This window comes from Otolemur garnettii, unplaced genomic scaffold (genome assembly GCF_000181295.1).
Source record: "Otolemur garnettii isolate 467f Iridium unplaced genomic scaffold, OtoGar3 scaffold00089, whole genome shotgun sequence".
Classification (NCBI taxonomy): domain Eukaryota; kingdom Metazoa; phylum Chordata; class Mammalia; order Primates; family Galagidae; genus Otolemur; species Otolemur garnettii.
The window spans coordinates 637,340-652,646 of record NW_003852484.1 but is presented as its reverse complement, the minus strand read 5'-3'; the positions used below and the strand labels follow the sequence as shown (position 1 = coordinate 652,646).

Sequence of the window (15,307 nt, the reverse complement as noted above, 5' to 3'; positions counted from 1 at the left end):
AAAAAAAAAAAAAAAGGATGTAGGGAAGTAGCCTAGCACTGATAAAATAACAGAGATTTAAGTATATCTTTAAAGTGATTAAGGTAATCATCTAAATAACTAAAAATATAACTAACATCCAAAATTGGGAGGAGGTTAGGGGACCACGTAAGTAAGCTAAACTCTATTTCCTACCATGGGCTGAGAGTAGTGTCTCACACCTATAATCCTAGCACTCTGGGGAGGTGAGTGGATCACCTGAGTTCATGGGTTTGAGACCAGCTCTGAGCAAGAATGAGACCCCCATCTCTAAAAATAGCTAGGCATTGTGGAGGGCGCCTTTAGTCCCAGCTACTTACTTGAGCCCAAGAATTTGAGGTTGCTGTGAGCTGTGATGCTATGGCATTCTATCGAGAACAACAAAATGAGACTTTGTCTCAAAAAAAATAAATTTCCTACTATAGAGCTGATAGATAATGTCCAACTTTGATTAATTAAACTATAGGTATAGCATATTGCTTGGTAATACACAGTCAACTCCCAAAGTAATAAAAATGATTAAAATGGTTGCCCCTATGGAAGGGTATTTGGGGTAGCAACGGGTATATTTCAAGCTTCTCTGCACTGTTTTATAATCGTGGACAGGTCTTACTTGGATCAACAAAGGAATGCCCAGGACCTGTCTTATCCTCACCAGTGCTCCTGGGAGCAGGCCCTGTTGCTTAGCGTCTGCTCAGGTGCTGGGGACCACTGCTTGCTGCCAGAATAATCTGATGCCAAGGGCATGCCTGGCTGTGCCCTTATGTTCCAGCTTCAGCTTCCAGCTCCATGCACTAATGCCACCTCTTCCTGATCTCCCTAATTCTGATCCTCTGCCAAGGTTCACCCCTGTCACCAGGTTTCTTGGGTGCTAAGCCTCTCCTGAAGGACACACGCCTCCCACCCTCTGCAAGGGCCTCATGCCCTAAAGCCCCTGGCAATTGTATGCCCATTTATTCAGCTTTTTGTTTGTTTGCTTTCTGATTTTTTTTTTTTTTGAGACAGTCTCACTTTGTCACCCTGTGTAGAGTGCTGTGGCATCATAGCTCATAGCAACGTCAGACTCCTAGGCTCAAGTGATCCTTCTTGTCTCAGCTTCCCAAGTGGCTAGGACTATAGGCGCCCACCACCATGTCTTGCTAATTTTTCTATTTTAAGTAGAGATGGGATCTTGCTCTTGCTCAAGTTGGTCTTGAACTCCTGAGCTCAAGCCATCTGCCCATCTTGGCCTCCCAGGGTGCTAGGATTATAGGCACGAGCTGCAGCACTCAGCCCCTTTATTCAGCTTTGTGAGATCACTGCTTTTTATTCCTCACTATTTTAGTACCTCCAATAGCTTGTCGCGTCATTTGTATAAACCTTTATATATGAAGACCCATAAGAACCCACGGCTACGTATGTGTCTACAGAAGAAAGTGACTGATTCACCCTAAGTGCGTCCTGCTAAATAGGATCTGTAACCAGAACAAATGCCCTTTCCTCTCCCCACATTCTTCACACAGCTCCTGTGTACCTGGGTACGCTGGCCTGGAGTGCAGTACCCTGAGACCCTGGGCAGTGGGAGGAGAAAGACCTGATCCCAAAGTGGGCCACACGTGAGCCAGACCCAGATGTGGCCACTTTGAGACAAAGCAGAGAAGCCAGAAAGCAGACAGACAGACGAGGAGACAGAGGGGACGTGGACTCCAGACAGGAAGCCCCGCGGGTGACTCCTGTGGGGCAACGTGGGTGACTGTGGGTCTGACAGCAAAGTGCACCCTTGTTACATGGGCTCACACAGAGTAGCTGTCACTCCCACAATTTTACCCTCATGTGACAACACAATTCTCAGGCTGACCTTCTCTAGTTCTGGTAAATTACAAACGTCTTCCTTGCCAGTTAGATCTAGAAAATTATTTTGATTTAGTATATTTTCACCCATCCTTGTCAAGTGTTAGAGAGATTCCCTCGTTTTCTCTCTCCTTTCGGTGCAATTTTAAAATATTGCCATTAATGTCAGATTTAGTGTTGGTGCAATAGAACAGATGCCACGTAGTACTTCCCAGGCATTAGTGTTCAGCCGTTTTGCAGACACTACATTAAAAAAGGGAAAAAAGGGGTGGTACTGTGGCTCAAAGGAGTAGAGCGCTGGCCCCATATGCCGGAGGTGGTGGGTTCCAACCCGGCCCCGGCCAAAAACTGCAAAAAAAAAAAAAAGAGTTCCACACTTAAAATAAAAGATTAGGAAAACTTTTTTTTGAGACAGAATCTCACTCTGTCACCTGAGTGTCTCATTTGCTCACTCAGAAAAGAGCAGATAGAGGGAAGGAAGGAGGGGGTTGGGAGGTCATGGGTGTGACACACCTTTTAAGGGTGGGACATAATTGTAAGAAGGACTTTACCTAAAAAATGCAATCAATGTAACCTGGTTCTTTGTACCCTCAATGAATCCCAAACAATAAAAAAAAAAAAAGATAAAAATAACTACAAACACACACAAAGTAGCAATAATAAATCTAACAAAAACAAACAAAAAAAGGAACACTTTGTTCATTATTAGAGTTCCACAAAGCACAGTTTGGGAAACACTAGGTATTCATTTTATAATTACCATTTGTCTTTATGCATTTCTTGGCAAGCTTCCAACAATAGTTTAAAATGGCTTTTTAGAATCAACTGTTCTTGAAGCTGGAAGGTGTCCTAGAGATCATCTACTCTGATCTTTTATTTTACAGATGAGGAAACAGAGGCCTAAAGTGAGGAAGCAATTTTGTTCAAATTTTCAGGCCAGTTGCAAACAGAACCAGCGCTAATCCTTACGTTTCCTGGGGGCACATCTGCTGTTCTTTCCCTTGCATCAATCACACAGTCTCTCCATTTCATTCAAACACCCACGGTTTTCTTAGGTTTCCCTTTCTAAAGAAGAGTCATTGTGTGATTAATTTGGGGTTACCTCCCCCACAATAAGGCCAAATTAATCAGTTAGAACAGGCACTACCCATTGGTTTACTCATAGGTACTTACATCACCAGTTTCAAATCATTAGCCTTGCCTGGTTGATGGCATTTCCCCCACTTTGTGGGTTTTGAACTGCCGGTTCCAGGAAGCAGTTACCCAAAAAGCCTTACCCAAAAAGTACATTTTCTCCCTGTATCGGGATGAAGATCTGGTCTGCACATTGCTACCATGTGACTTACGCATACAGCTTTCTTAATATGGCAAAAGCCTCCTGGCTTGGTCTTCCGGCCCAGTCCTAAAGCCTTCAGGTATATGTATATCATCTCAGCTTTAATAGGTACGAGTAAGGGTGTGGGCCAGCCCATGACCAACTCAGGGTTATGAGGCTACACCTCATGTGCCACCCCTAGGCTCTTGGGCATTGATGTTACATCTGCACTTTCGGTGGATGGCACCAAGTGAACAGGGGACTGGGGTCAGCACTCTGGTTCCAAAGTCTGCTCTAATAATAGACACAGATCCCAGAAGAGTAATCAATCCCTACAGGTCCAGGGAATGCATCTTTGGGAATCTGGGCAACACAGCCAGATCCCACCTCCACAAAAAAATATAAAAATTAGCCAGGTGTGGTGGTGTGTGCCTGTAGTCCCAACTACTCAGGAGGCTAAGGCAGGAAGACTGCCTGAGCCCAGGGAGTTCTAGGATGCAGAGAGCTATGATAGAGCCACTGCACTCCAGCCAGGATGACAGAGTGAGGCTCTGTCTCGACAAATCAATTTTTTAAAAAGTCTTTGGATAAAATAACCAGTCTAAATTCAAGTGACCACTTAACCATCATTTGCAAGACGACAAGTCACCTCCTTCCTCTCTGTGCCCCTGTGTCAACATGACACCCACAGATCCAAGTCTTTGCTTATTGGCAGTGGTCACAAACCTATTTCCCACCCCAATTTTCTTTTGGGTTCCTGAAAATGAGAATTAGTAAGAAAAAAAGCCTGACAGTTTTTCTAGTTTCAAGTTCCTGTCATTGCATTAAAGGACTACTTACTCTTTCTCAAGGAACCTCCAAGCTTCCTCCTGGGGACTTTTCAATCCAAATCCATGTCCTCAGACACTGTTCAATTTTCTTTTTCCATTTATAGCTTAATCATTTCTCTGCTGCCTATTTTCTTTTTTAAGTTCACAAATGTATTACTTTTCTCTTTTACTAAGATAGAATACACGTGCACTGAAGTGCTGAAGTCCTATTTGCTGCCTTTTTTGTTGTTGAACAAAAGGAATCTATTACTGTTTGGAGGCAGCGCGGCTGTGATCCTTGGTTTCCTCGTCTGCAAATGAGGATGATACTACTTAGCTTTGCAGGACTGTGAAGTGAGAACATTTCTAAGGCACCCAATATAATGCCCAATAAATGTCCATCCAGGAAAGATCGGCTCCACTCCTTGCTCAGAAATCCCTGGGCTGCCTTTCCTTACCTTCCCCCCGACTGCCAGCCCCCCGCTTCCCACACCTGCCTTACTGGTTTGTTTAACTGTTCCTACAGAAATCTTTCATCCCCTCTTGCTCTGTTTTTTAGGCAGAACTTGTGAGTCCTCTAACTTCACCATGTTTTAGAGATTCTGCTGGGACAGTGTCAAATAGTGAGACTTTTGACCCTATGAGGCCTCAAGCAAGATGTCTTGCCTTCCTGGTGATGTCCTCTCTTCCGGCATCCTTTCTAAGTATAAGAGAAGCAATGGGGTTGTTCACCACTCACTGTCTAGGTGACACTGGGGAAATAGTCTCTTTGTGTCTTTGTTTCTTCATCTGCAAAATGGGTAAATAATAAAACCCATGGAAGGTCTTGGGTTCTGTGGGGGCTGAATGTTTTTGCAAGTACATTATTATGAATATGAAATAAGGAGCAGGGCTTTGGAAGGAGCTCATGTGAGTGAGGGACCTTGATGCCCAGGACTGCATTAGCTCTATGGCGGATCTATGTCTGATGGAACCAGTGAGGCTGTACAGAAGTTTTTTTGTTTTTTTTTTTTTTTTTTTGAGACTGAGTCTTATTTTGTCGCTCTCTATAGAGTACTATGGTGTCATAGCTCATAGCAACTTCAAACTCTTTGGCTGAAGTGATTCTCTTGCCTCAGCCTCCTAAGTAGCTGGGACTACAAGTGCCTGCCACAATGCCAGTCTATTTATTATTGTTGTCATTGTGTTAGCAGGCCCTGGCCAGGTTCAAACCCACCAGCCTTGATGCATGTGGCCAATGCCCTAACTACTGAGTTATGGTCACCAAGCCATGCCCAGCTATTTTTTGAGACAAGGTCTCGCTCTTGCTCAGGCTGGTCTTGAACCTGTGAGCTCAGGGGAATCCACCTACCTAGGCCTCCCACAGTGCTGTGGAGAAGTTCTGATGAAAGACTATATGTAAAATGCCTGGCACAGTGCCTGGCACAACAGACTGTTGTAATGATAATAATTATCACAGATATTTATAATAATTTTGATACAGGTTTAAATTAATGCTAAAAATAAATTTACAAAAATAAACACATATGGTAATAATAAAGCTTCCTTCTGTTCTCCTGTTCCTGCTCACAAGTCCATCAGAATGAAGTGGGCAGCCCCATCTTCAGGCTCTCCTTACTTGGGGCCTCTATCCCTTAAGCCTAGGAATCCTATTCTTGCCCAGGAGGTCCATGTCCTCTCACCTACAAGACACGTAACTTGTGAGGAAGTCCAGGGGATGGCTTGGGAGGGGAGGCTGGGGGGAGGTGGGCCACAGGAGGGGAGTGACCTCAGGACATCCTGATCCAGGCAATCAGGGCTGAGGAGCCAGGAGACAGACAGCCAGACCTGGGGTCCAGCAGACTCCCGGAGTGTCCCGAGGTGTGAGTGTGAGCAGGGAGAGGAAGTCAGGCCCAGAGAGTCAAAGGGCGTCACAGAAAAGGCAGAGTCCCAGACAAGGAAGGGGCCTGTGGACACTCTGGGAAAGGCCATAGGTTTCCCACAACATTTTTATTTGGGGTGTGGTCAACCACAGACAGACCCATGTGTTGACTGTGGCCAAAGAGGCCCTTATGCCTTCCAGTAAGAGTTTGGAGTTTGGGGACAAGGGTCATATGATCTCACACGGCTGATATTACTCCAGTAAATTTCCATTTCCTAGGTCTCCATGAATTGTGCTCCTGGATCCCTGGAGTGGCTTCATCTGCATGGTAGCAGGGTGTGAAATGCTGGAGGGAGAGATGTTTGTTTTTCAGGGAAAGTTTGGTGGTGTAGCTTGGATGGAGAAGGAAGAGAGGGCAGAATCTACTACTCCAAGGCCACTCCCACCCTGCCCCTGCAGCCACCACCCCAGGGTGTGGTGGAGGGGTGAAGTGAGGGCACAGGAGGACAGCTTCCGAAATCCAGAGCCACCACAGAAATGGAATCTCCAGCTGCTCTTCCCAGGAAGCCACCTGCCCCTAGGATAAAATATCTGAAGTAACTTAGATAATACCTCTCTAAGGAGGGATTGGGGGACTGGTGGACAGAGTGTTTGTTCTTCCAAACTCCCCTTGCCACAGCCTGGAGGTTCTCTTGGTCCAGAAGAGGATGGTGTTGGAGGGCGCCCCAGCCATGACTCACTCAGAGCTAATCCTTGGCAAATCTATCACCATGGAAACTGCCAATCATCCATGCTTTTCATAGCTTACCCGAACATCTGCCAGGAGAAAGCCAGTAATACCCATCACTTCTCCTGTCTACTGGGTTTACATTTGGCCCCTGTAAACAGAGAGAGAACCAGGGGAGGGCAGCCTCCACAGTGGGATAATGGCCCAACTCCGGCCTCTAATTAGCTGTGTGACCTTAGTCAACTCTGTGCCCCTCCTTCCCAGTTGGTAAAATAAAAGATTAGATCAGTGATTCTCAACCTCTCCCAGGGGAGAGAGGGAGGGACAGGAAAGCGAGTCCTCTAAGAGGGGTGCGGTCAAGAAGCCTGTGCAGTCACAGTCTGCTCAATATCAGAATTTTATATTGGGAATATTACAAAATATATGGAATTTTATATTGGAAATATTATAAAATATGTTTCTGTGGTTCCTAATTTAAACCACAGAAAAGAAATCTTGACTGATATTCTCAGGTAGTCCTATCTTTCTCAAAGGAAGGACAAAGACAATCTCCTCCCCCCAACCCAGTCCGAAGTTGTCAGTGTCTGTGAAGTTTTTAGTATGATTGTGAAAAAGGAAGATGGATTAAAAAGATAAAAAAAAGTTGAGAGGTACTGGATGAGCTGCCCTCAAATGCTAATCCAGCTCGAACTCGGGGCCTCACCCTGCTGTGAATTCCTGTCTGGAGGAAGGAGAACCAGAGGGGCCCCTCCCACACACGCAGGCCAGGCATGTCCTCTCTCAGAGCCAGAGAGGCAAAGGTGAAAAGCCACAGGGGCGGTGTAGAGGGGGCACAGCAAGCCATGCTACGGAGACAAAGTCCTGCCTGCCTCGGGTCACCTGGGACAACTCCACGTGGAAGGCTACCAGTCAAGGGCATCCACAGCCCCTGGCTCAGATGAAACTGCTAAGGTGGCACTCGGCCCAGGGGTCTCATTCCGTGGGGACCTGCTGCAAGGCCCCAGGGGACACTCTGGGGGAAAGCCCCGTGAATGTGTGTTTAATCTGTGCAAGAGAGCGGAATGGGAGAGGGGCCAGAAGATATTTTCAGATGTGAACTCTCTTTATTCTCTTTCTTTTTCCTCTTTCCCGGTCACACTCCTAGGAAGCTTTACCTTTATGTGCATTCCAGGGAAGCTGACCTACATGTGACGGCCCTGGGGGAGATATGTGGCAGAGAGAGCAGGATTGGTCTGCACACTGTTTTGGTTTTCGTTATCTCAAAAGCCAAGGAGGTTAGGAGATCTGGGAGGATCACAAAATAGAGAAGGAGTCACAGGATGGGGAAGTGTGAGGGAATAAGACAGAATGACCACAGTGTCCATGGGGCCCCGTACAAATAAAAATACAAAGTCTCTTGTTCAAAAGAATTTTAGCAACAACAAAGCCCTGAAACAAGCAGGGCCTCTTCTCAGCATAGGGCCCATGTGAACGTGTGGGCCACATGCCCAGGAAGCTGGTCCAGGACAGGAGTGAACAAAAGACTGGCCCTGGAGCTGGAGGTGGCCAGGGAGAGGCTCCCAATGGGTTCCAAAGCAATAGGGACCTGACACTCACATGATCCCTGGCAGTACCAGTGGGAATCCAAGAAGATCCCGGGAAGGAAGGTCTAGGAAGTAGGTAGACCCTAAGCATAGGGTTCCCAAGCTCTGCAGATTTCTGGTCCCCAAAGTGGCTCGAGGCAGCACAACCTGAAGGGCCCCACAGACAGGACAATGAGCAGGGCTGGCTCTGTACAGCGATGACGAATGGCCAGAGCCTCCTCCTAGGTGCTGTGTGAGCCCCATAGGCCCTGGGGCAGGTGGAGGCATCCTGAATGATTTATATTAGTTTTAGGTCATCCTGGCAGGATGAAGGCTTAGAGTCAGAGATCGACTCTTTCCATTTTATAACATGAGGGAGCTGCACTGCGTCTGCCAAATATGGATTCCTGGACCAGGATTCTACCTGCCGCTACTGAGCCCTCATTCCAGGCTCAGATAGGAGCTGCTGCAGCGATCTAAGGGAAAGATGAAGCCTGGACCAGAGGGGTCAGGCGACAGAGACAAGGAGTAGCAGAGAGAGTTCAGTGACACTTAGGAGGCAAAACTTAACAGGAGTTGGAGGGTCTCATGAAGAGAGAGGGAGCCATTGTGGATAACTGCCCGTCATGGGCATGAGCACTCGGCTGGCAGGGGTGCCATTCACTGAGACCAGGAGCACAGGAGGAGAAACAGTTGGGGGCTGGTGAGATGGGTTTTATTCTGAGCTTGCTAAGTGTGAGATACCTACAAGACATCACTCAGGCAACTGAAGGTGTGATGGGGAGCTTGGAGGAGAAGTCAGGGCCGGAGCTGTAAATTTGGAAGGCATCAGCTTTGTGGGTGGCTCCTGAGCGGTAGGGATGGATAAGATTCCAAGGAAGACAGTGGAGAAAGAGGGGCTAGGAATAGCCTGAAGGAGGCAGCCCTGGGGGGCAGGCGGAAGAGGAAACACCGAGAAGGCAAAGACAGAGATGGCAGGAGATGCTGCATCAAGGAGGCAAGAGAAAGAAAGAGGAAGCGGGCTGCGGCCGAGAGGTCACATCAAGGGAGAAACTAAAATGCCACTGAATTTAGTAACAAGGAAGTCAGCAGTGACCTTGGAAAGAACCATGTCACTGGCAGGACAGGCGTGGGATTCCAGAGAGAGGGAGTGGAGTAGAGCAGGACTAGGCAAGCCGACAGGGAGCCAGCTGCCTGGCAAGGGGGAGAGAAAAGGTCTCTCTACTTTAGGGAAAAGTGGAACTGGGAAAAATCAATTAACAATTATTAAAGTTGTTAATTTTTCCCACTGTAACAGCTTTACTGAGGTATACCTAACTAAGCGGCATAAATCTAAAGTGTAACAACCTGACAAGTTTTGGCATATGAATGAACCTTGGCAAACCATCGTCATAAACAGAAATATATTTTTCATCCCCCCAAATTTCCTCCTGCCCCTGAGAAATCCCCCCTCTCTTACCTCTTACCTCTATTCCCAGGCATCCACCAATCTTCCTGTCATGTTAGCTTGCATTTTCTAGAATTTTTGCTGTCTCAAGCTGTCGCCTATAGTAGAGTGCCTTTGTGTCACAGCTCACAGCAACCTCCCTCAGACTCTTGGACTTAAGCGATTCTCTTGCCTCAGCCTCCCAAGTAGTTTTGACTACAGGTGCCCACCTTAACGCCCGGCTATTTATTTTTGTTGTTGCAGTTGTCATTTTTGGTTTAGCAGGCCCAGGCAGGGTTCGAAACCGCCACCCTCAGTGTGTGTGGCTGGCACCATAACCACTGTGCTAGAGGCGCCAAGCCTATAAAGTTTTTTAAATATACTCTTTTTCTGCCTGACTTTTGCTCAGCATAACTATTTTGAGATTCATCTATTTGCTCGTGTGTATCAATAGTTCATGAATACTTTTCTACAGCACGGCTACCCCATGCTTTTCTTTAGCCATCATCTGCTGATGAACATTGGAGCCATCACCAGTTTGGGACTGTTACAAATTCAGCTGCTTTGAACTTTCGTGTACAAGCCTTTATATGAACACATGCCTTTGAAACTCTACAGTAGAGAACTAAGAGTGGACTTGCTGGGTGAATGTCTGAGTTTTAAGAAACTGTCAAACTTTTTTCCAAAGCAGTCTCACTGCTGTATGCTCCCACTGGCGGCATCTGAGAATGTCAGTGTCTCCACATCTCTGCCAGCATTTGTACCGACAATCTTCTTAATATTAGACATTCTCATAGCATCTCCTTTTCCTACCCCTATCCTATCTGGGGAGAGGATAATGAATAAGAAAATGGCATATGTAAAGAAAATCACATATGAATAAGAAAAAGGCAGAGGGAAAGGGGAGGGACTCAGGAGACAATGGCAGACACACTCCAGACCACCAACACTACCTCGAGCCAGAGTGAAGAACTTTTCTGCGCATGTGCTGTGTGGACAAGCCCAGCCCTAGCAAATGCCAATTCCTATGGACCATTTGGTGAACATGACAGCTTCCTGCCTCCTGAACTGGGGACCTAAGCATGATACAAGAGTTCTGCGGGGACCTCAGCTTTGGAAGGCTCCTCCATGACCCCTGCAGAGCAGGAAAGTGGGGAAGGGTGGGGTAAGCTTCGTTCATAGCCTGTGGGATCCTGGCTTGGCCCACACCCAGAAAAGAAGAGGCAGTAGCATTTCTCACTGGGGTAGGTGTAAGGAGAGTTTCTAGACCACGTATGCACTCATTCCAGGCGTGAAAACAGCAACCCGTCTTGCCAAGGTTTCCATCCTATTCAGCTCTAAGAGAACTATGCCCCCTCTAATAACTTGGCCAAGAGGTGTCAGTGTGTAAGTGTAAGGGGAAAGGAGGATTAAGTCATGTTGGGGGCCTTCAGGTGTTATGACCAAGTAAACTCTCAGTTAAAAGAATGGACTTTTAGTCAAAATTAAGCCCATCTCTAAAGTCAGATATACACACTTAGAGCCACATGCAGGCCGATTATGATGCTGAATTTCGGGAACCAAGCAATTGGTACACCTAATATGAGAGTGAAAAAAAATTCAAATTACAATACCTGTAGCTGCCGGGAAGAAAACTCCAAAAACAGTGAAAAAAGACTCCCCAGGGCTGTAATCTGGCAGAGTGTTGTTCCGCAGCAGTTCCGGCGAATAGCCAATAAAACCGTGTTCTGAAATAATACAAAGGAGAGAAAAATGAGCCGCATGGACAGTGGTCACCTCTGGGAAGGGGGGCACTTGCATTTTTTGCTTTATGAACATCAGGATAGCTGTATGTGTTTGCTTTGCAGTAAACAGAAATTAATTGATAACTTGCAAGTTACATCCCTGGTCACAAAAATTCCATGGGTCCAAAGTCCGTAAGATGAATATATCAAGGTCCTCCACAACCTGACAACGGCCCACAGGACTGTTCCTCCACCTTCCCCCCGCCCCAGTAGTCGCTCTTCCCAAGCCCACCACTCACACCCATCTCGGGCAAGCGATCTGGCCTTCTGGACCCTTCTCCCACACCTGTAAGCATCGATAGCGCGCTAACTCTTCACACTCAACTCACATGCTGCTGCCCTGGGCTTTATCAGCACCCTCACTCAGAGCCGCTCCTCATCCTGACTGCTCTCGGCACTAGGACTGGCCACCGGAGTTCTTTCCTGACTAGTTATTTCTGAGGCAAGAAATCCAGTTTTCCACATCTCTGTCCCCAGAGCCAAGCACTGCACCTGGTGCACAGTGGGTAGGTTGCAAATATGGGTCACACTGAAAAGAATCTCTCTCTTAGATCTCTCAGCTTGCGGGTACATCTTGCTTCCATGCTTTCAAATCGACCTGTTCACAGACTGCCGCAGGAACAGCCCAGATCTGATTTCTTCAAAGCATTTTAAACATTTCTGTACATTGACTTTGACAACGTTTTTCAAATGGTTTCAACCCTATAGACACGTCGTTTCTTTGTCAAAGGAGGTCTCTTTGAATAGCATCTGTCAATGGACTCACGGGCTGTGGAATTTTAGGATATAAGTCAAGTGTTCTTGGGCTCAGAAACACCCAAGATATTCAGCCTCTGCTTTTGAATCTTATCTCTGAGAATGAACTGATTTGTTCCTGACTATATAATTCAAGAGAAGCCAGTCCCTGGTCCCTTCCCTGCAATCCCACAGGATGGGTATTCACCCACCACTCCCCAGCCCACCCGAAGGTCGTGACAGAGTCCCTGCAAGCCTCGCCCTCCCAGCTCAGGCTTAGTTACAGCCCGAGCTCCCATCCACAAAAGAGAACTCCTGCCACTCTGATGAGTCCAGTGAGGTCGCTGGCGCTTCTCTCAGCTTCCAAGACTCATAACTTCATAGGAAAAATATTTTCCAAAAAATAATAAAATGAAATCTCAGTGAAGCACAGGGACCCTTGGGAGTCCAGACAGGACTTAAATCATTGTCAATTGCTTTCTTTTGCCTGAACGCAGAATTTTTTTTCTGGCATATTAAATCCCAAATACTGCACAACTCTTCTGAATGGTTTGGCATCTCCATAGCTGGTCCTCCCCTCATTAACAAAAAAGCAATAATAGCTAAGTTAACTTTAGCTTACCCGCTGGCTGACCCCACTGACTAGTCTTTCTGAGGAGAAAACCAACCCAGCCTGACTTGGAACGGAACTCAGCCAAGCTGGAAGGATGCGCAGGTCGGAAAGCACATCGGAGCCCCGGACTGTGTGTGCAGGACAGGCCGGCCACGCAGGACAGAAACGCTGTCAGTGCCTTCATCTCAGCAGTCCCAAGGCTGCTCTGGCACGCGGAGCATGTGGTTACCAGGCCCGAAGGCTTTGCCCTGGTCAGCCTGAGGGTTCAGAAGGGTTTCAGGCCCAAGTGGGAAGTCACTGGTTCTCTACCTCCTCCCCTCCACCAAGATCCTCAGGCTGTGGGAATAGTGACTCAGCTCCCAAGTGGGGCTGGGGAAGAGGCCTGCCTCGGTTCACCTCTTTTGCAGGGCCAAAGAGAAATGCAGCCCCGACATACAAACACACAGTCTCACACACACTCACACCACTGACGGCCAGGCCCACTCAGAGCTAGACCCAAATCCAGTTCTGAATGTTTCTCAACGAAATAATCTTAACTTTGAGCTCTGTGGATAAGAATATTTGTCAGTGCTTTATTTATAATAATGTAAAATTGGGGGAGGATCTAAATGTCTAACTACGGGGGACTTGAGATATTTAATTTTATTTTCTTAAGATATAAAGTATAAATTTATTTTATTTTTTTTCTTTTCTTTTTTTTTTTTTAAATTTATTGTTGGGGATTCATTGAGGGTACAAGAAACCAGGTCACACTGATTGCATTTGTTAGGTAAAGTCCCTCTTAGAATTGTGTCTTGCCCCCAAAAGGTGTGGCACACACTGAGACTCCACACCCCTCCCTCCTTCCCTCTCTGCTCTTCCTTTCTCCCACCCCTCCCACCTTCTTTCTCTCAGCTCTCCCCTTCCCCCAACCCACTGTGTCATTGATTGTCATTAATTGTCCTCATAGCAAAGTTGAGTACATAGGATTCATGCTTCTCCATTCTTGTGATGCTTTACTGAGAATAGTGTGTTCCACTTCCATCCATGTTAATACAAAGGCTGTAAGTCTCCATTTTTTTAATGGCTGAATAGTATCCCATGGTATACATATACCACAGCTTGTTAATCCATTCCTGGGTTGGTGGGCATTTAGGCTGTTTCCACATTTTGGTGATTGTAAATTGAGCTTCAATAAACAGTCTAGTATAAGTGTCCTTAGGATAAAAGGATTTTTTTCCTTCTGGGTAGATGCCCAGTAATGGGATTGCAGGATCAAATGGGAGGTCTTGAGTTCTATGAAGGTTCTCCATACTTCCTTCCGAACAGGTTTTATTAGTTTGCAGTCCTACCAGCAGTGTAAAAGTGTTCCCTTCTCTCCACATCCACGCCAGCATCTGCAGTTTTGAGGCCATTCTCACTTGGGTTAGATGATATCTCAGGGCGGTTTTGATTTGCATTTCTCTGATAATTAGGGATGATGAGCATTTTTTCATATGTTTCTTAGCCATTCGTCTGTCTTTTTTAGAGAAGATTCTATTCATGTCTCTTGCCCATTGATATATGGGATTGTTGGCTTTTTCATTTGGATTAATTTGAGTTCTGTATAGATCCTAGTTATCAAGTTTTTGTCCGATTCAAAATATGCAAATATCCGTTCTCATTGTGTAGGTCGTCTATTTGCTTTGGTTGTTGTCTCCTTAGCTATACAGAAGTTTTTCAGTTTAATGAAGTCCCTTTTTTTTTTTTTTTTTTTTTTTTTTTGCTGTTATTGCAATTGCCACTGCAGTCTTCTTCATGAAGTCTTTCCCCAGGTTGATGTCTTCCAGTGTTTTTCCTATGCTTTCTTTAAGGATTTTTATTGTTTCATGCTGTAAGTGTAAGTCCTTTATCCATCTCGAATCAATTTTTGTGAGTGGAGAAAGGTGTAGGTCTAGTTTGTCTTTTACATATGGGTATCCAGTTCTCCCAGCACCATTTATTAAATAAGGACTCTCTCCCCCAGTGTATGTTCTTGTTTGGTTTATCAAAGATTAGGTGGTTGTAAGATGTTAATTTTATTTCCTGGTTTTCTATTTGATTCCGAATGTCTATGTCTCTATTTTTGTGCCAGTACCATGCTGTCTTGACCACTATGGGTTTGTAGTACAGCCTAAAATCTGGTATGCTGATGCCCCTGGCTTTGTTTTTATTACTAAGAACTGCCTTACCTATACAGGTTTTTTTCTGGTTCCATACAAAATGCAGAATCATTTTTTCCAAGTCTTTTTTTTTTGAGACAGAGCCTCAAGCTGTCCCCCTAGGTAGAGTGTCATGGCATCTCACAGCAACCTCCAACTCCTGGGCTGAAGCGAGTCTCCTGCCTCAGCCTCCCAAGTAGCTGGGACCACAGGCGCCCGCCACAACATCTGGCTATTTTTTTGGTTGCAGCCATCATTGTTGTTTGGTGGGCCCGGGCTGGATTCAAACCTGCCACCTTAGGTGTATGTGGCTGGCACCTTAGCCACTTGAGCCATAGGTGCCAAGCCTTTTTCCAAGTCTTGAAAGTACGATGTTGGTATTTTAATAGGGATGGCATTGAATCGGTAGGGAAGTATAGACATTTTAACAATGTTGATTCTTCCCAGCCATGAGCATGGTATGTCCTT

The 15,307-nt window shown here is 46.1% G+C and overlaps 1 protein-coding gene across 1 annotated transcript in view; it reads right to left on the bottom strand.

The window, feature by feature from the left end:
* The window catches only part of SLC12A8 (solute carrier family 12 member 8), a 119,923-nt gene that overhangs the window by 46,259 nt on the left and 58,357 nt on the right, over window positions 1-15,307 (bottom strand). Inside the window, exon 5 of the mRNA XM_012808391.2 lies at window positions 11,162-11,275. Within this exon, the coding sequence (XP_012663845.1) occupies window positions 11,162-11,275 (114 nt within the window). The remainder of the gene's footprint in view (window positions 1-11,161; window positions 11,276-15,307) is intronic.